The sequence below is a fragment of the Zootoca vivipara genome, chromosome 11 (genome assembly GCF_963506605.1).
Source record: "Zootoca vivipara chromosome 11, rZooViv1.1, whole genome shotgun sequence".
NCBI classification, from domain to species: Eukaryota; Metazoa; Chordata; class Lepidosauria; order Squamata; family Lacertidae; genus Zootoca; species Zootoca vivipara.
Genome location: NC_083286.1, coordinates 36,616,450 through 36,636,747, shown reverse-complemented (window position 1 = coordinate 36,636,747; position 20,298 = coordinate 36,616,450). Strand labels below are relative to the sequence as shown.

At 41.9% G+C, this 20,298-nt stretch overlaps 1 protein-coding gene across 1 annotated transcript in view; it reads left to right on the top strand.

The window, feature by feature from the left end:
• HOMER1 (homer scaffold protein 1) overlaps positions 1-20,052 on the top strand; it is a 70,502-nt gene extending 50,450 nt beyond the window's left edge. Inside the window, exons 6-9 of the mRNA XM_035099533.2 lie at positions 5,891-6,047; positions 12,269-12,379; positions 14,651-14,731; positions 17,546-20,052. Coding sequence (XP_034955424.1) covers positions 5,891-6,047; positions 12,269-12,379; positions 14,651-14,731; positions 17,546-17,734 — 538 coding nt within the window. The 3' untranslated portion in view covers positions 17,735-20,052. The remainder of the gene's footprint in view (positions 1-5,890; positions 6,048-12,268; positions 12,380-14,650; positions 14,732-17,545) is intronic.
• Positions 20,053-20,298: the final 246 nt, after the last annotated feature.

Sequence of the window (20,298 nt, the reverse complement as noted above, 5' to 3'; positions counted from 1 at the left end):
TTGGATGGTATATGTACTTCACTGTTTGGAGAAGAAGTAAAACGACAAACTTCCAGGAAATTGTGAAAGGAAGGGAGTGGTCTTGCTGGTTATTACCATTTGGGGGGGGGGGGCAAAGGGCCACATACATGACTAACACACACATGACTAATACTGTAAAGATAAAGGTAACGGGACCCCTGACCATTAGGTCCAGTCGTTGCCGACTCTGGGGTTGTGGCACTCATCTCGCTTTATTGGCCAAGGTAGCCTGCGTACAGTCATGTGGCCAGCATGACTAAGCCGCTTCTGGCAAGCCAGAGCAGCGCACAGAAACACCGTTTACCTTCCCGCCAGATGCCTATTTATCTACATGCACTTTGATGTGCTTTCGAACTGCTAGGTTGGCAGGAGCAGGGACCGAGCAATGGGAGCTCACCCAGTCGAAGGGATTCGAACTGCCGACCTTCTGATATTAGTACGAGAGTGCAAATGATCTGAGAGAACTTTTGCAGAAGCTCACATAATATTTCTGACTATCAAGGAGAGAAGTTACGAGCTTTTGCCTCGACCAGTATTGGAGGAATTGTCGAACAGGTGTGACTCTCGTGCAGTTGCATTCATTACGGCGCTAATGATAGCACTTGACATCTTAGCGTCCAGGAAAGGCATAATTATTTATACTCCAAAATCACTATACCAGATGCCATATGAGATGTGGCTTTCTCTTCACACACATTTTAAAAAATATTTTTCCCAATCTACTTTGAGTTAGAAAAATGCAGTAATAGCCCTATCAAAATATTTTTAAACAAAAACCTAAAGACTTTAAGATGGCAGCAGTGTATGTATATAATGTATGTATTAATTAAATAGTTCATTCAGATATAAATAAATATAAATAAATAAAACAGCAGCATAGATTTATTTTAAATAAATGAAAATACCAAAACACTTAAAAAAAATAGCCCAGTCATTCTTCACAAACAGCATTTAAGAAGCAGTGCCCCAAAATAATTAAGTTTTGAAATCCACTTAAAAGTTTGTGCCCATCTTAGTGGGGAGGAAACTTCATAACTTGGGTACCATCACAACAAAGGCCCTATCTCTTGTGCCTGGTAGCTGAATCAAGCTTAGATGCATGGCCTCCGAAGCACATTTTTGTACCCAAGCAGGCTTGTATGAGTGTAGGCTGACCTTCAGACTACTTGATCACAAACTCTTATGAACTTTAAAATGTGCCAATAACCAGTACAACTGGTACAGGACCACTGTCATATGTTCTGACTGCTTGGTACCAGAAAATATCATTGGGGGGGGGGCTGTCTTTTGCACCAGTTGATATATCGGAACCATCATCAATGGTAGCTCCACTCAGAGTGTTTTACAGTAGTCCAGCCTAGATGTGACTGCTGCAGGAGCAATCAAGGCAAGATCTGACCTCCCTCCAAAAGGGATGCAGCTGGCATGATTCAGATTCTACTCTTGGTCACATAGATGAAGCTGGCATCAAATTTCAATCATTCCATGATGTAGAATAGTACAAAGGTAGCTCATTTGGGAATCCCAGGTTTACAAGAGCCAAGAGAAGATTTCAAAAACCCTGCATTGCATGCCAAAAGACAGATAATAACTCAAGGTGTTGCAACTAATTGACACATAAGGGATTATTTAACTAGCAACAATAGAGCATTTTTTATATTTTAAAGAAAGTGTCCAACAGCTTTTATTGTGGTGAATATATTTTGCTGCCTTGAGCATAGAGAGAAGCAGTAAGTAGGGCAATCCAGTTCTTAAGCAGGGTGGCAATGAAAAACGAAATTTGTACATTTTCAATACCATTTATGTTATATTTATTTGCTGCTTTTTACAGCAAAGTGTCTTTAACTGACCCACCTAGGGCGGGGGGGATAACAAGAAACATTAAAACCAAATGTCAAAACAGCAGTAATTCAAGTACTCATTCATCCCCTTAAAAGATGAGCACAAAAGAGGCCACAGGCATAACTAGTAACCCACTGGATTAAGCGCCAAATTAAGGGCCAAAAAGTAGACCATGATGGTGCCAGCTGTGCTTCCATGGGGGAGAGCATTCCACAAGTGGGAAGCCACCGCTGAAAAAGCCTGTACTTGTGTTGCCACCGTCTGCATCCCCGTGGACGAGAAACACAGAGAAGGGTCTCAGATGATGAACACGGTGTTTGGGTTGGTTCATGTGGGGAGAGGTGTCCTTGAGGTATTGGGGTCCTGATCCACATATTGCTTAATAGGTCAAAACTAGCACTTGGTTATGGAAACTTACTGGTAGCCAGTACAGTTGTGTCAGGATGGGTGTTATGTACTCAGTCCATCTGGCTGTTGAATTCTGCACCAAGAGCGGTTTCAAAGGCAGCCCCATGTATATAGTACATTGCCGTAATGCAGGCATCCCCAAACTGCGGCCCTCCACATGTTTTGGCCTACAACTCCCATGATCCCTAGCTAACTGGACCAGTAGTCAGGGATGATGGGAATTGTAGTCCAAAACATCTGGAGGGCCGAAGTTTGGGGGTGCCTGCCGTAATGTATACTGGAGTTTACCAGAATGTAGACAACATAAGTCAGTTTATCTCTGTCCAGATAGCCATCTGGACTTAGCTGCATAGAATGCAGTCTGCTCCACCAAGGCCAGTTGTGCATCAAGCAGCAGTAATGGCTCCAGAAGTACCCCCAGGCTACACACCTGCTCCTTCAGAGGGAGTGTATCCCTATCCAGAGCAGGCCTAACTCTAGCCATTGATTGGAGGGAAACACCCACTAACAGCACCTCGGCCTTATTTAAGTTTCAGTTTATTGGGTCTTATCCAGTCCATTACTGAGGCAAGACACCAGTCTAGCAGATTCATTGCCACGCCTACATAGAATCGTAGAACTATTGGAAGGGATTCCAATGGTCATCTAGTCCAACCCCCTGAAACGCAGGAAGCACAACTAAAGAATCCCTGGCCAATGGCCACCCAACATCTGCTTAAAAACCTTCAATGAAGGGGAGTCCACCACCTTCCGAGGGAGTCCATTCTGCTGTTGCATAGCTATTACTGTCAAAAAGTTCTTTTTAACATTTAGTTGGAATCTCCTTTCTTGTAATTTGTTTCCATTGGTATGGGTCCTACCCATCATGGCAGTAGAAAACAAGCCTGCTCCATTTCCCATGTGACAGACCTTTAGATATTTGGAGATTGCTATCATATCACCTTTCAGTCTCCAACTCCGACTGTTGGTTTCCAGACCCTTCATATTGCTTTCTACCCTCTGCACACTCTTCAGCTTGTCAATATCCTTATATTGTGGTGTCCAGAACTGGACACTGTACTCCAGGTGGGGTCTGACCAAGGTAGAATAAAGCAGTAGTATTACTTCCCTTAATCTGGATACACTACTTCTGCAGCTGTGATAGAGCAGTGTATCACCAGCACATTACTGAAAATGTACTCCAGAGCTCTGGGTGAGCCCATTGAGCATAGGAAAACCTAAACCTGCAGCACTGAGGACTGTGGGGGCTGAACAACACCCCCCATCACTACCCTCTGAAGATATCCATCCCGAATTGTATTGGAACCACCAAAAAGCGGCACGGCCTACCCTCAATTTGGACAGTCACAAATACTGTGGTCAATGATATAGAAAGCCACTGAAAGATCAAGGAACAGTAACATTCTGCCTATCTCTCCTGACAAAGGTCTTTGTGACCAAGGTCGTTTCCATGCCCAAACTGGGCCCAAACCCTGATTGAAATAGATCTGGAAAGTTAGTCTTACACAAGAGAGCCTGGATCTGACCTGCAGCCATGCACTCAAGAACGTTGCTCAAGAAACAAACATTGGCAACTGGTCACTAATGGTTTAGATTTTATGGATCCAGGAAAGGTTTCTTTCTAATGAGTGGTCTCACCATCACCTCCTTTTGGCAAGCAAGGACCGCCCCCTCTTGCATGGCCAAGTAAGCTGCTGCCTCCTTGTTCGATTTTACCAGCCTTGAAGAGCAAGAGTAAGAACAGAAATGGTCACCTGTGCTGATGCCAGCACCTTGTCCACATCCTCGTGCTTTACTAACCAACTCTGGATGGCTCTTGAGAATCACATACTAAAATAGTGGAGTCGAGGTAGCAGCTGATTCAAGTGACTTTATCTTCAAATTCCTCTGCAAACAAATCATAGCGAGCGAGCTCAGCTAGATTATTATTAGTAATTATTAAATTTGTATACTGCCCTTCATCTGAAGATCCCAGGGTGGTTCACAACAGATAAATAATGAGAATACAAAATATTGTGCATACCAAATAAACAAAAGGAAAAACAAACCAATAACCCACAAACACATTGGAAACAAAATAAGCCACTGAGTAAACTTGATAATGAGCACTCACTAGTTTTCTAGTGAGCATTCGCCTGAAGATTTTCTCCACTTGCATTCAAGTCGTCTTCCAGCTTAGTTTCATTGCCCAAAGCTCTGGTGTATACCAAAGAAGCCAGCAGGGTTCTATCAAGTGGCAGAGGGAACTCAGGGGATTGTGTCAGTGGGCCAAATCATCCATGTTTTCTACAGGCAACCAGGGCCAGTCATGTCAGCTGGAAAATCCTCCATAGGGTCTGGAAACTAATTGGATCCTTCAGCCTCCAAGGACATTCCCCTGCCTCTGTAGAGGGGGAGAGCTGCTGAAAACCTAAAATGCAACAGGAAGTGATCTGATATTGACAATGGACTGAATCACTCTCTGATCACCCTATTTCTGCTCAGTTGATGAAATCAGATGTATAGGTTGTGGCCTGCTACATGTGTGAAGCCAATGGCCTGTTGAGACAGTGCTATGGTTGTCATGGAAGCCATGAAGTCCTGAGCTGTCCCAGATTTAATGGCCTCAACATGGATGCCGAAGTCCCCCCAGAACCAACAGTCTGCGTCTCCTCAACGCCATATCTATGGTTTTGATTTTTTTTTAATGTTTTAATGGCTTTTACTTATAATTTATTGTTTTATTATGTTTGGCTAACTGCTTCAATGGTTTTTTTAAAAAACAATCAAGTGGTATATAAATTTTAAATGGCAAACCGTGGCTAGTTTACAAACGGAAGCAAATGCTTCTATCTTCCTTGAGGCTGAGCAGGGGAAGGGAGAGTACATGAGCCTGGGGCTTCTCCAAGTTATTTCCCATATTGCTAATCTTTGGCTTAGGCATACTTTCAAACTCTCTCTTCGCATATTGTAAGATGGTTAATTAATATAATGCAACTATTTTTTTTTACTAATTCCTGACCTGTTATTGGAGAATGTAACAATAGGTGTTTTTATCTTCTATGATTAGGTAATATCTAGTATGAAAATTAAAAAAATCATTCACATATTCACAGTCAGATATTTGTCTTCCAAAGCCTGCTTACAAACAGTCTTTAATATACAAAGCTACCTTTGTTGTTGTTTAGTCGTTTAGTCGTGTCCGACTCTTCGTGACCCCATGGACCAGAGCACGCCAGGCACTCCTGTCTTCCACTGCCTCCCGCAAAGCTACCTTATGTTGAGTCAAATAACTGAGCTTTCTGCCCCGCTAATGTGGCAGTGGCTCCCTGCCATCTTAGGGAGAGGTCTTTCCCTGCCTTGACGTTCTTTTAAGTGGCGAGCCAGAGTTTGAACCTAGAATCTTCAACATGCAAAAAATATGTGCTTATCTACTAAGCTTCCTCCCACCCCATTCCCTAGGCAATGTGTTTTTGCATCCATGCTTTACTTTGAAAAATAATAATAATCATAGAACTTGGGAGGGACCACAAGACTTGTTGGCTTCTGAAGACAATTGTATAGGCATGAGCCAGAGAACAAAAATAACCCAGTGATGCTGTGGTCTCCACTATTGTGACAACTGCTTTTTTGTCCATAGTTCAGCAATCGGCAAGCATTGGGAGGCAGAACTTGCAACACTCAAGGGTAACAATGCCAAGCTTACAGCAGCTCTGCTCGAGTCCACTGCCAACGTAAAACAATGGAAACAACAGCTTGCTGCATATCAAGAGGAAGCAGAACGTCTACATAAGCGGGTAAGTTTAAAGCTTTTGACTACATATTGTTAGTGGATCTCTGCATGTTATGAACTAAGAAAAAGGTGCAGTAAAAACCTTCTGGTCATCTGACAATTAAGAGCATTCATGCAAGCGGAGCTTTATTTTCTCTTCTGATGAAATATATTATAAAGTTTTCATGTAATAAATTCTCCCATAGTAATATATATTATTATATAGTTTGAGTTTTATCTAACAAATCATATGAATATGTATTACTAAGTGATGTCTATAGCACTGGGTCAGATGTATTAAGATTAATCTAGTATACTTGGACTTGCCTGCATGTGAGTCACTTTAAACCATAGCTAAGCATTATTTTGGTTCAAAGGTGAATGTGCACTGTACTGGTGCATGGGGCTAAAATCGTGGGCACTTTGCTTCTCTTCTTCTCATGCTGCTGCTTCACTGCTGGAAGCTAAACCATGGTTTGGTTTAGCATTAGGTCTCAACCTGGGCTCATGGTTTTTCTTTCTCCAAACAAACCGTGAGCTGCAACCTAGGTTTGCTTTTGTGAGCTTGTGCCCATTAAGACACCTGAAACCAGTACAAAATAGCTGGAAAATAATTTCTTTATTCATGGAGAAGTACAGGGGCAAACCATCTCAGTCCAGATATATAGCAGGCCCAGTGCCATTTTGTCCATGTATATTTATGTGCCTTGTGAAATTGTAGCAAGCACAATTTTTTTCACTTTATATACTGCATTGATTCATATTCAACTGAGCACTAATTCGATAAACTCATAATGTAGACAACTGTGGATATTCAAAATGATCTGCTCTTTTTTTTTATCTCCTGTTGTTTCATTTATCCTCTAGTACATTCCTCCCACTCTAAACTATATTCTCTCTTTAGATCTGTTAATAAGATAAACTAAGGCAAGTTAAGTAACTGCATGAATTAAGGTTCTGTAAGGGTGAAGAACCTTAATTCAGAGACCCAGGTGACGCTGTGGGTTAAACCACAGAGCCTAGGGCTTGCTGATGAGAAGGTCAGCGGTTCGAATCCCTGCAACGGGGTGAGCTCCCGTTGCTCGGTCCCAGCTCCTGCCAACCTAGCAGTTTGAAAGCACATCAAAGTGTGCGGGAAGGTAAACGGCGTTTCCGTGTGCTGCTCTGGTTCGCGTTTCCGTGTGCTGCTCTGGTTCGCCAGAAGCAGCTTTGTCATGCTGGCCACATGACCCAGAAGCTGTCTGTGGACAAACGCCGGCTCCCTTGGCCTATAGAGCGAGATGAGTGCCGCAACCCCAGAGTCGGACACGACTGGACCTGATGGTCAGGGGGCCCTTTACCTTTACCTTTAAGGGTGAAGACATACGTAACATTTTTAGAAGAGCATTTGCCCAGGAAGCACATTTACCACATTCAGTTCAAACATACCTTGTTGACCTCTGGAGGGAAATAGCTCTGCAAGCATAAAGCAGAAGCCTGCAATGTACTCCTGGCTGTTCCTCTTGGTGTCACCCAGAAGCAAATACTCCTAGAGAAGTTTTGTGCTTTTGAATTTTTTTTGTCTTCAATTTATGAGTTGACAAGTGAGTAGATTAAAATAAAATTAAAAAGTGGAAAGCCATCTGAAGTATGGGAGGGAAGGTCAAGAATGTTGGTTGAGCTCACACATGATTTGTTGGTATGTGTGTCTGTCATTTCAGCTGTAGAGCTGGAAGGAAGCCAATCTTGCATTGCTGTTAGAAACACCCTTGGTACTGTTTTGTTACATCAAGTTTTATTAAATGTGTTGGAATTTTGGGTGGGTGATGGTGGTAGACAAAAGGGAGCTGTATTTTGTATGCAAATCTGTTAAAGCCCAACATCACTGGATGCAAAAGATTTTTCTATGCCTATCCCATTCTCCAGGGAGGATCACTGCAAAGTATTTATCCCAGCATGCCGCTGTGATAAGAACCTTTCAGGGGATAAAGGATGGAAGTTCTGAAACTGTCTAAGGGGCAAACTACATATCATATGCAAATGTTTGCAACAAATCCCTGACAGCTGCATTTCTGAATAAAAGTGGGTTGGGAGGGGCATATCTTCAGTAGAAAAGTGGGGAAAGGCTTTTAACCCTTTCCCTGACAGCTACAAGGAAATAGATACTTTCATCATGATGGTAATCGGCTAGGATAATTTGGAAAGGAAAAAGTCTGTCTGATGGGAAAAGACTTCAGCACCTGCTCCCTATCTAATGCTTCTCTGCTCAAAATGGTTCTCTCCCAAAGCCTATCTTCTTAAGAAAATTGGCTGGGGGAGCAGCAGTCACATGTGATTCCTTTTGTCTCTAAAAGACTGTGATCTTCTTCACACTTGTTCCCCTAAAATCCATCCAAGCAAGATTGCTGACAAACAATATTGCTGAGAGGCCTATAGCAGGCACCCCCAAACTGCGGCCCTCCAGAGGTTTTGGCCTACAACTCCCATGATCCCTAGCTAACAGGACCAGTGGTCAGGGATGGTGCGAACTGTAGTCCAAAACATCTGGAGGGCCGAAGTTTGGGGGTGCCTGGCCTATAGCTTTCACAATGCTTAGTCGTTAACCCTTGATCCACTCACTTTTCTGGGAGCAACAGACGTCAAAGCTGTAAGGATGATTGAAACAGTTACATAAAGAGCCTCCATAATATTAATATAAATAAAAACTTCAGAATATTTTACAGGTACAGTAAGCACTTTGTGGCCACTGTAGGTGTGGGAGCGTCTCTCGTTAACCATAAAGAAACTACATTGTCCAATTCACTCCAGATGTTTTTAAGCATGTTCATGTGCTTATAAATACAATTTAAACTTAAAGAAATAAGAAAATGTGTACAGTATTTTGCAAAGGCTGGATTTGCAGGTGATACCTCCCTGCCACATTGTTTTCTACAGTTTTCTTTCCTTCCTTTCCTAGTATAGTGTCTCCTTTGTTTTGTGAAAGTATTGACTTAAGTTACAATGACAGAGGGTTAGTTATGAAGCTGGCTGCATGTTTATGCTGATAAATGTGTATAAACGTGACCATAAATCACACCAGGGAAGGCTCGTGCAGTGTGCTGTCCTCTTTGGGAATTACTAAGCGTAGCTGACAGACATGGCCAAACTTATAAATCCAACTCTCTAAGGAAACCTATGATATGTTTGTATTTAAAAAACAAATCAACTTCAATTTGTGATCACCTCAATAGCTGTAGAGGTGAAGCAAAACAGGGTAAAGTTGGGAAATCAATGTGCCTATTCCCGTAAAAGGCTGACCACACACTGTTTCCTTCCTTCCTTCCTTCCTTCCTTCCTTCCTTCCTTCCTTCCTTCCTTCCTTCCTTCCTTCCTTCCTTCCTTCCTGGGCTACTTCCATCCTCACATCCTCAGCAATAGCAGGTTTTTCTGGCCCTCTCCCCCCTGGCAGAATTGGTCCTCAGGAATGTTTAGTAGGTGACAGGCAAGCCTTAGCAGAGAGCACAGGTTTTGAGGCATTTTTCCCTTTCCCTTTTCCATCTTGTCATAAAACTATAGCCCTTTACTGATATGCAGTGTAATTCTATCCATGTATTTTCCAAAGGAAGTCATACCGGTAATGTATTCAGTGGTGCTTACATCCAGTTAAGTGTGCATAGGATTTCAACTTCAGTTTTCTTTGTATTCAACTGTCATCCTTCTGCTGGTGGAAGACTTTGATCCAGTAAAGGCTCTTGTCATCAGAATGCAGGGAGAAACAAAGTTTGCTGCTTCCCCTCCTTCTGCACCCACACTGTTGCAAAGGGTCAGCTGGCCTTTAGAGTAGATTTTGGGGTGCATAGCGATATCCTCAAAGGATGAGGGGAAAGGGGGAAATTGTCTCCCTTACCGTTTCGCTTACAGAAGCCTCTAACGGATACCATTGGTTATCCCTTAATTAAAGCAATAAAATATTAAATATTAAATATATTAAAGCAATAAAACATAGTGTATTCCTTCCACCCTCAGCCAGGTGGAAAAAATGCCCCAAAGCACATCTTTGTTCATAGTCCTTTATTGGCATTACTGGAAGACTTGATTTGCCAGGGAAAGTGTGTCCCTTATTTTTTCTTTATTTGTCCATACCGTAAGAGCTGGAATTGTAGAATTTGAGGTTAGCCATGCACATGAGAAGAATCCCAATTAATGCAGAATCTTATCATAATTGATACATTCATATTGTAGGTGAAAAAACAAACTGCTAAAGGTGTCAGCTGTTCTGTGCATGTTTTGTGCCCAGTACTGTTAGCATTCTGAATATTCTACATTCCACTCGGAGTGTTTCTCCCAATTCCTGCTTCAGCTTCTTGCCCAAGTATCATGAATGTTCCAGGATAGATGGCATTGTTTTCGCAGGTCCTGGAACATCAGTTATAATAAAAACAAGCAAAGGAAACAGAGCAAAACAAAATTTCATCCATACATTTTTCCTGGGGTTATTATCCTTTTGTTTGTTTGCTCCCACTTTCAGTTGTACAACTCTTGTACTGCAGTGCTATGCAATTACTTGTTTTGTAGATTTTGAGTGGTGTACATACAACTTACCTTCCATGCATAGTTTAAGTTGATCATTCCCTCCTGGATACCTAGAAATGTGACCTATAATCTTAGCAAGCCAAAGGATTTCCATTTAAACTGATGTAACACCTTCTCATTTGGAGTTTTAGAAATAGAAGAAAGTATAAATTTTTATCTGCATGCAAAGACAGGCTCTGGTGGATTGAGTGGATGAGACCAATAGTGGGTCCAATGGTCAAGAAGGCAGTTGGATAGTGCCTTGTACGCCTCCTTCCAACAACTCCTTAGGCCCAGCTGGTACCAAACGTATTGCTGTGCTTTCCTTTGGACCACATCAGTGAGGCCAAGAGAAGGATCTTGTCGTCTGGGCAGCCCAGGATCTCCATACTCACTGCCCAGGCTTGCATCCCAGGGAGGTCAATTTGGTGGCATGACCCTGCCATGCTTTAATCGCATAGAGTTTCTTCTCCTCTATGAAAAGTGATACAGTCTGCCTGACTTCTAGTTTCCTTCTTCTTTTCTAAAGGTTCAACTCCCCACCGCATTCTGTGAGCTCACAAGTTGTGGTTGAGCTGTTTTTTATTAATTTCCTTTTTCTCTTTCTTTTACAAACCTTTATACTTCTGAGTACCTAGGGAGTCCACAAAGCATGTAGAAATTACAGCCTTCTATTTGAGTGGCCCCATTTTGCTTCCAAAATGATAGGCACTCAAACACCTGAGCTTGCTATTATGTGGAATGATGATAGTTAAATAAGACCTTTGAAGTTAAAAGAAGTATGCCTCTGAATACTAGATGTTGGGAATAATCAATGGAGGAGGTGTGTTTCTTTCATGGCCTGCTAGTGGGTTTTCTGCAGGCCTTTGGCTGCTCAGAACAGTGCTGGATTAGGTGAACCCTCTGATCCAGCAGTTTTTCCTTTGTGCTTATGTTTTAATGCCCTCAAGTCACATTCAGAGGATTTGGCTGCCGTTAAATAAAAATTAGCATCGGGCATAATCCAGAGAAAGTTAAGCATGCTTATGAGTTGTTGAACCTAGTGCTACATTAGCATTTAATTGTACAGTTAGGTGCCACTGAATGGTGCAATCTAGAGAAAGTTAAGCATACTTCAATTCTATTAATGTTTTCTACAAGCACCTGAGTGACAACATGCACATGGTCTGTAGAATTGTAAGTATTGATGTTTAAGTCACATTGTTTTAAGCATCCATTGGTTTTGTTGCACAGTGGCTGGTGGAAAAATGCAAAGGTTAATTATAATTTTTGGGAAGTCTTTGGGTGGTAGAGGTTAATGAATTACTAAAGTTTAGGGCGGTATCTAAATTCAATAAATAATAATAATAATAATAATGTGGGGGGGTGTTAAAAGCTTTGTGTGAATGATTTTAGCAAACTAGTTCTATTATATGGTGTCAACTAGAAGAGTGCAGTTTGAAGGAGAACAGTCTAAATAATAAAATAAGCCATTCTTAGGTTTATATTTATCACTTTAATTCCCAACCAACCCATTATTATATTCAAACTTTGCCACTTTTAGAAGCACTGGCATCAGGCACAGCACTTAAACAATGCTCCACAATCATTTCATAAAATACTGTGCAAAGCTAATGAAACCATTTCAGTAATGCTGTGATACAGATGCTCAGTAAAGCAGAAATGTCCCATATGGCCCTATAATTGTATATTTATTATTTGTATTTATTTTTACAGGTGACTGAGCTGGAGTGTGTTAGTAGTCAAGCAAGTGCGGTCCACACACATAAAACAGAATTAAACCAGACAATACAAGAATTAGAGGCAACGCTGAAGAAAAAGGAAGAGGTACTTGCTTGCATTTGTTAATTGACTTTTTAATAGCCCTGATTATTTATCTTATACACCATTCATAGTATTGCATTTTAAAATGGTTGTGAAAATCGGAATGATAATTTTTAAAAATCATGTTTCAGTCTGGGACTGATGATAATGAAAATTCAATCAGTTTCTTAAAGGTAAGCTTAGCTTGTATCAAAATACGGGGTACAAAAATAAGTTTTCTTTGCATAGGGAAAAACATTTAGCTAAATATGGGTTGTTTCCCCCCCCCCAAAAAAAACCCAGACATCTCTTTCAAAAGGCAATAGCTTTCCTCTGTCCTTCTTAGAAGTGTGAAAGCAGGCTGACAAACAGGCCATAACTCATTTCTAAAAGATGGCTTTTATATACTGGTTCAAAGTGCCTGAAGAGTCAGGTGTATTAGAATTAAAAGTACTTCCTCTAGTGATGATGATCGGCAGAATGACCCCTGCAGTGTGAGGTCATGCATTGGTGGGAAGTTCAAAAAGCGTCTTTGTTGCCTTTGGCAAAGCGCACTCACTTCCCCAAAGAGTGAATAATAGGTAGGGATTGCTTTTTATATCACCTCTCTAGTCCTAGAAGCATGCTATTATTTCGCTGTCAGTAATTGGCACCAGATGTTTCAGAGGACAGTTCAAGATAGCTCACTGCAGTTCTGAAATAGCATGCCTTCAGGGAAGTTTCTTCCTAGTCACCTAACTGGCAGACTTTTATTGCACAAAGAAGTGTTGAGATGTTCACGACTTCCACGGATGTCTAATTCTTGAAATGGTTCTCTTCACAGAAGGCAAGGTAGGCTCTAAGCCAACGATGTTAGTATCTAGCCTGACTAAATGATTCCAGTGTTGCTTTAGACTTGGTCATGAGTTGTTGCATATATTTCATTACGAGTCCTCTGGCTTTCTTCTTGCTAAAATATAGACCAGTGGTTCCCAACAGGTGGTCCGGGGACCCCCAGGGGTCCATGAGCTATGCCAGAGGGGTCCTCAAGATGCTATTAGATGCCAAGCCTCTGGCCCGCCGGAACCGGCAGAACTGCCGCCGCCGGTGCGCGGGCGCCAAGGGGGCCCAGTGGATCAACCGGGGAGCCGCTGAAGGCCCCCTGGCGACCCCACCGAACCGAGGCTGAGTGCGCCCGGCCAGAGACTCGGCGGAACCCCTGGGCCTAGAGGCCCAAAACCGCCTTCCAGGCCGCGGACCCCGCGGCGACCGCGTGGGCGTCGGAAACGTCCGGCGGAGCAAACGAGGAGCCGCTGAGGTCCTCCGCAGGCCCACCGGGCCAAAGCCGAGGGCGCCCGGCCGACGGCCGAGCGAAGCTCCGTGACCCGAGACCTCCCACCGCGCAACGATCCTGGGGGGCCTGTCTCGCGACTGCAGTCACCATCACCCCTAGCTGCCCAAGAGGGGGAAGGAGCCCCCCCAAGCGAAGGCCCCCGATCCCGCAGCTCCTGCGCGCCACACGGGGAGCCTTGTGGGGACCCGAAGAACAAAGGCCGCACCGAACCTGCTGGCGCTGCTACCGCCGCAAATACAGCCACCCCCAGAGGAGGAGAAAAGAAGAGGGGACAACAGGGAAGAGAGGGCCCCACCACCACCCTTAACCCAGGTGAAAGGGTAGAAACCTCCCCCCCCCTCCAGAGGGAAACCCCCCGACCCCCAGATGGCCATCACACCGCCGCCACCACAGCCACCACCACACCAACGCGCCCCCCCCCCAAGAAGGATAAAGAAAATAGGAAACAACTGAAAAATAAATAAAACCACTTTTTAATTTTAGGATTAGGAATTAATGGGGGTCCTTGTCACAATAGTGGCTCGATGAGGGGTCCTTGAGAAAATTTTGTTGGGAACCCCTGATATAGACAGTTGTTCACAGTCCCTTGTAACTGAAATTTCATCATTGTTCTTTGCAGCGTTCCCTCCCTGGTGTCTTTAGCCCTGAAAAACTGGCTCTCTAGCAGCCGATTCTTATGACTCAATTACAGCAATTGCTGCATAATCATTAGCAGATTTCTATGCTTATGAACCTGAAGCACAAATGATGCTGGGAACTGTGCATGTTTTGAGAAGCATGCTGAAGTTCAAAGCTCTAGGGCTGGCCAGATGGCTCTCAGGGTGATGCAGTTTGGCCCATTCGCCGATTCTAGTTCTGCAGCATTGGCAACCCTGTCTTGTATGTCCTGATATGATGAGGAGGATTTGTCCAGGATGAAAGTTAGGTTGACTTTGGATAATATGCTGTTTTATCCCCTTTAGGAAATAGAAAAATTGAGACAAGAAATTGACAATGCCAGAGAACTTCAGGCACAGAGGGACTCTTTAACTCAGAAGTTACAAGTAAGTTACAGGGTGAATAGGGTTGTATCTGCTTGTAGATAATAAAAAAAAGAGGAAAGAAGTTGGATAATTTTGGATCTTGGAAGACAGACAGTTTGGGGTTGCAGTATAGCCCCCCCCTACTGCTTTGATGGGGCTAACTGTGTTCCTGCCATGTTTGTGTGAACATTGTACAAATGTGATGGAAGAAGGGAAGCTTTGTCGCTGCACAGGTAAAGCCCATTCACGTTAAACAAACAAACAAATCATGATGCTGCGTGTCCTAGTGCTGGAGAGAAGGACTGTACATCTTTCAAGGGGGGAGAAAACAAATAAAAGAAGTGATGTGGGTGTGGGTATGTGAATTCCCTTTCAGACTTCCTTTTCTTAATAAAATGTTACATAAGCATTCTTAGAGTCCCAGGGTGGTCCAATGTGCAGCCCTCAAGGCCTATTTTGGCGGCTTTCAGCAACATTTGATGTCCCCTACAGCCCTCACTTTGCCTTCCCAAAGCTGGGTAAGTGAGGTGCTGGGCTTTGAGAAGGAGGTGTGAGGGCTCTGATAGGCTCCTGGAGTCCCCCTGCCTCCTTCCTAGTTAGCACTTTCCCAGCTTTGGGGAAGAGGTGGGAGGGCTCTAGGACCCTGCCAGAGCTTTATGCCTCTTTTCCCCAAAAAAGCCCTTAGAGTTGAATATCCACATCATGCCAGAATTACAAGCCCAAGAGCACAAGCTGTTCCTAGATAATCCTCCCATCTCATGCAGACAGGTCAACAGAATGCTCAGATGCAATATATTGCCCCTTGAGTTATTTGGGGATATTGGATGGTCAGGAACACTGCAGTCTATTTTCTGGGGAAGAAGCAGAAGAGGGCTGTCTAGAGCAGGGAGGGTTGGGGAACATGTGGGCATTTGAACATAGTTGCGATCTGACTACCATCATCCCTGACCATTAGCCATGCTGGCTGAAGCTGATGGGAGCTGGGGTCCATCAACACCTGGAAGACCAAAATAAAGCCTTATGCTGATGCCTTCCTGAGCTGGTAAAAATGGTGAAATTGGTATCTGGAAATTTGGACTGTATTTTATATTTCTATTGAGTGGCAAACAACCAAACTTTGATAAGCAGGTAGGAGTAATTTCTGCTAGAACACAAACACTTCCTCTTACATATCTGTTGCAATTTATGCTGGGAATTTTTGTGTTCATAGCTTTTGAAGCTGCATTCTTTAACAAATTGCTACAGGCATTGATGTCTTTCATCTCTTCAAATGAGCGTATGTTTTAGATCTTGATTGCCTGTAGATTCTGTGTTCTCAAAACTGACTGGTCGAGTTACTTGCTGATAAGCAGCAAGATTATATACACACTCAAATGATGTCATGGTCTGTTATTAGACAAATGCTGCACAGTGCATTTTCATTTGACATGTATGACCATTCAGTGGGATCTATGCCCTTGACAAACTAAAAAAAAAAGATTCTTAAATATGGTAAGTGCAACAAAAGAATCCTTTGCAAAACAATTTTACGTAGTTACATGTTCTTTCCTACAGGTAACTCGTATATTATGCTTATTATTTTACTTATGTGATCACAGCTTTGTGTGGGGCTTGGGGAAGGATAAATAAATAAGGAGCAGAGGAAATCCACACCCACACACACTCATGCAAAGCTGTGGTTGTGGACTTACATGGCTTTGGGAAGGCGGTGTGAGCACTTTGGCAGCATCCCGGAGCAGCCCTCACACTGCCTTCCCAAAGCCAGGCAAGCGCTAACTTTAGGAAAGCAGTGGGAGGGCTCTTGGACACTGGCAGAGCCCTCCCACCCTCCCACAGCCAGGTAGGCAGCCTTCCAACTTGGGTGGGGCTGGTTTCAGGGACTCCTGGCTTTATACATTGCTGCATGTATGCAAACAGAACTGAACGCTTGTGAAAGATGTGAGTTGTCTGTAAAGGGGGGTGGGTGGAGTTCTTAACTACCATTTAAAATGTTAATATCCTGTTAACAATGACATGGCTCCTGACACTGCCAAAAACAAAGTTTTCCTTTTAAATCCATTGTAATTAAATGATGTTTAAATGACTAAAATATATATTTACTAAGATGCTAAATCATATTGTATAGGCTAGTCCATGCATCTCTATCCCCCTGGCCTAGATAGCTCTTTCCCAGCTTTGGGGAGGGGGTGGGAGGGCTCTAGGACCCTGCCAGAGTCTCTGTGTGTCAAATTTTGGCCTCACCTCTGCCCCCCCACCAAGCAAAGCAGTATGGGCCCTACAGCTTCTCGGTCAAAGTTCTGCTGCAGCCCAATTGGTATGAAAAATTGGACAGCCCTGATGAAGATGCTATCCTACGTAGCTACCTCCAATTAGGAATGTGAGCCTCACTCCCCATTTGTGAGTAAGAGATAACCCTGTTGAACCTGATGATCACTCCTGCTCCATGTTAACCGTATAGACATACCTGCCAAGTCCTGGACGGAAAGATCTGGTGGCGCTTTGCCCTTCTATGGGCACCAGAAAATGGCGGCGCCAGCGCCGGAAGTCGCTTCCGCGCATGACCGGAAACACGTAAAAGCGACTTCCGGTGCCGGCGCCGCCATTTTCTGGTGCCCATAGAAGGGCAAAGCGGCACCAGAAAAATGGCCGCCGGCAGAAGCCGATTTAAGGGAGAATATCGGGATTAAAGACTAAATGGGAGACCGCCGGGAAACGGTAGGAAAAAAGGGGTTTTCCCGGCGGAAACAGGATACTTGGCAGCTATGCATATAGAAAACCGATAAAGATAATACTGTATTTACAAATGACCTATATTGCTGCTTCTCCTTTTTTAAGGAAGTGGAAGTTCGAAACAAGGACCTAGAAGGACAACTGTCTGATCTAGAGCAGCGTCTGGAGAAAAGTCAGAATGAACAAGAAGCTTTTCGCAATAACTTGAAAACACTTTTAGAAATTCTTGATGGCAAAATCTTTGAACTAACAGAACTACGAGATAACCTGGCCAAGCTAATAGAATGCAGCTAAAGAAAACGGGATCTCAGTGCCAACCTTCTTAAAGATGCACTGTCTCTCTTCATAGGACTTTGTTGGGCTCTGCATCAAAGTTGCACAAAATTAGAAAAATGCTCCTCCAGGAGGGCCTGTTTTAAATTTTCAACAATATATTTCAGTGTAAAATTTTAGAATTCAGCTTGTAGCTAGTTGGGGAAAAATAATAACTTGAACTACAAATTACCTCCTTGTATATAATTGGCCATAGATAGCTCGAAAGATATTAACAGTAATTGAATGCAATCCTTTTCTATTATTAGCCAGTGAAATAATAAGAAGTGCCCCAAATGGCATCCCTTTTAGTGTTAGACACAATGTAGATGATCTGTCTTATTTTGTTTTTATTTTGTTTTGTTGGTTAAGACACTTAATTGCTGTGTTTTGTGCAAGAACTTTGCGATGACAGCCCTCTCTTTTGTTGTAATCTTAATAATTTCTCAGGGTATTTTGCACTGTTAAGAAATAGTGCATTACCAATTAATTCTTGCCAGGAGTGAGAGAGAGTTGCATCTTTAATTCATACCTAGTGAGTAACTGCGTGTATAGAGTTCTTCCCTTTTTATACTGGAAGAGACTGTATTTATTTATGATGTTCACTCTGGTGTTCACTAATATTGTCCAGTGTATGGTTTACTTTTCTCTATTTAAGTTCATGTATGTAGAAGTTCTGTGTTCCATTTTGAAGCCTATCTATGAAGACAGGTGAGTCCCTGAAAAGTAGTTTCAAATTTGCTATATACAGATAAGTATCAATCTAGTCTTATTTATTAATACCACATATGTTTAATATTCACTGTTACCAACATATGTTTTAATAATTCTTTTAACCAAAACGTCTTCAGAGTAATCAGTGCAGCTTGTTAATATTGTGGATATACAGCAATTGCCAGGGCGTTTTCTTTACGTTGAACTTGCTCAGTCAAAGAAACTGTATAATCACAGGAAATTGGAGATCTTTTCCCTCCTCTTTGGACCTTCACATCACATGTTTATCAAAACCACACCAGGCAATATTCTGAATTTCAAAACAGGAATTGAATTCAGTTATCCTCAGTGAACATGTTTTTAAGTTGTTTTGATGTGATTTACAAAGACTTTTTGCCAAACATGTATTTCTTTATATATTTTTTATTTTAAAGGGGGGGAAATGAAAGGTAAGCCAAGTGTCACATGTCTGCTTACTGAACGGGAGTTCCATTATGGGACAATCTTGCTGTAAATTGTCTAATATTGGAGAGGATTTTTAAAATGAATGGGGGGGGGGGAATCAAACACAATGATGCACTGACCTTTTCTTTACACCCAAATTAATTTGAATGTTAAATGCAAAATCCAGCTTGAATATAAACTCTGTACAATAGACAATTTTTTTTCCACTTAAGGACTGCTATTCAAAACTAGATAATATAAGTCGGGTTTTTATGTGTGTACTGTATGTATATACTGTATAATACACGCATTCTAATTTGTATTCAAAGTGGGAGAAATACATGGTGGGTTAATTTATAAAATGCCATTTTCTTTATCTGTAATTTAACAGGTGTCTCCTGAAATGTCAGGATTACTGTTTAGCCAACAGTAAATTATCATGTATTATACTGTATGTACTGTACACATCGTTTGAGTTTCATCCATATTTTAGAGTAGTCTGCCACTTATTTTATTTATTACTGGAGAAAATATTTGTTCATTGCATTCATAGGTAAAAGCTTTCTATGGTGATTTTTTTTTATATAGCTAGATGTTAACGATGTGTAACTTTATCAGGTCCAGGACAGTAGTGATTACCTGATTTTAATTTACCTGGAGAAGTTTGTACCTGATTCTCTTGCTATATGAGTGTCAATTGGAAACATCTTCAGAAAAGTATAAAATTGGTGTAATTGTAGGAGGAATGAAGTATGTTCATGAGTGTTATTAATTATAACAAGTTAGAACAGAAATTTGATGGCAAAAAAAATGTAACATTATTTTTAATGAGATCAAAATTTTTAATACAATGACATTTACATGTGGGAAAATAGTTTACAAAATATTTCCACTGAAATGCTGTGTATATGTGTGGTACAAGAAATTTATTTGTATATGTACACATACACACACATGTATATACAGTACATGGAAAAATTTAAATGTGCACATTTTTAATATTTTCCTATTGAAATTAAATTTGAAAATTGGAAATCAATATTTGAGAATTTCTTTTCTCATGTATATTAAGATGCTTGACTTTGGGTTCTTTTGTTTGTAAAAATAAAATCTATGAGGGCTGCACCATTGAACTCCCAAAAGTCATCCAATATGTATATGGGATAAGTGGAATTAAGTGCACATATAAATAAAATCCTATTGTTAAGAATATTTTAATGTTCATTTACGGTAGGTGGGTGTTTAGAAACTGTATTCTAGAAATTGTATTCTGAAATTCCTAATTAGGTGATCATACCTACTTTAGCCACAACACTTTTGTATTATTAAGGTAATAATTGGCATAATGGACAAAGTCATGTTTTCCCCAGAGACTGGTATTACACATT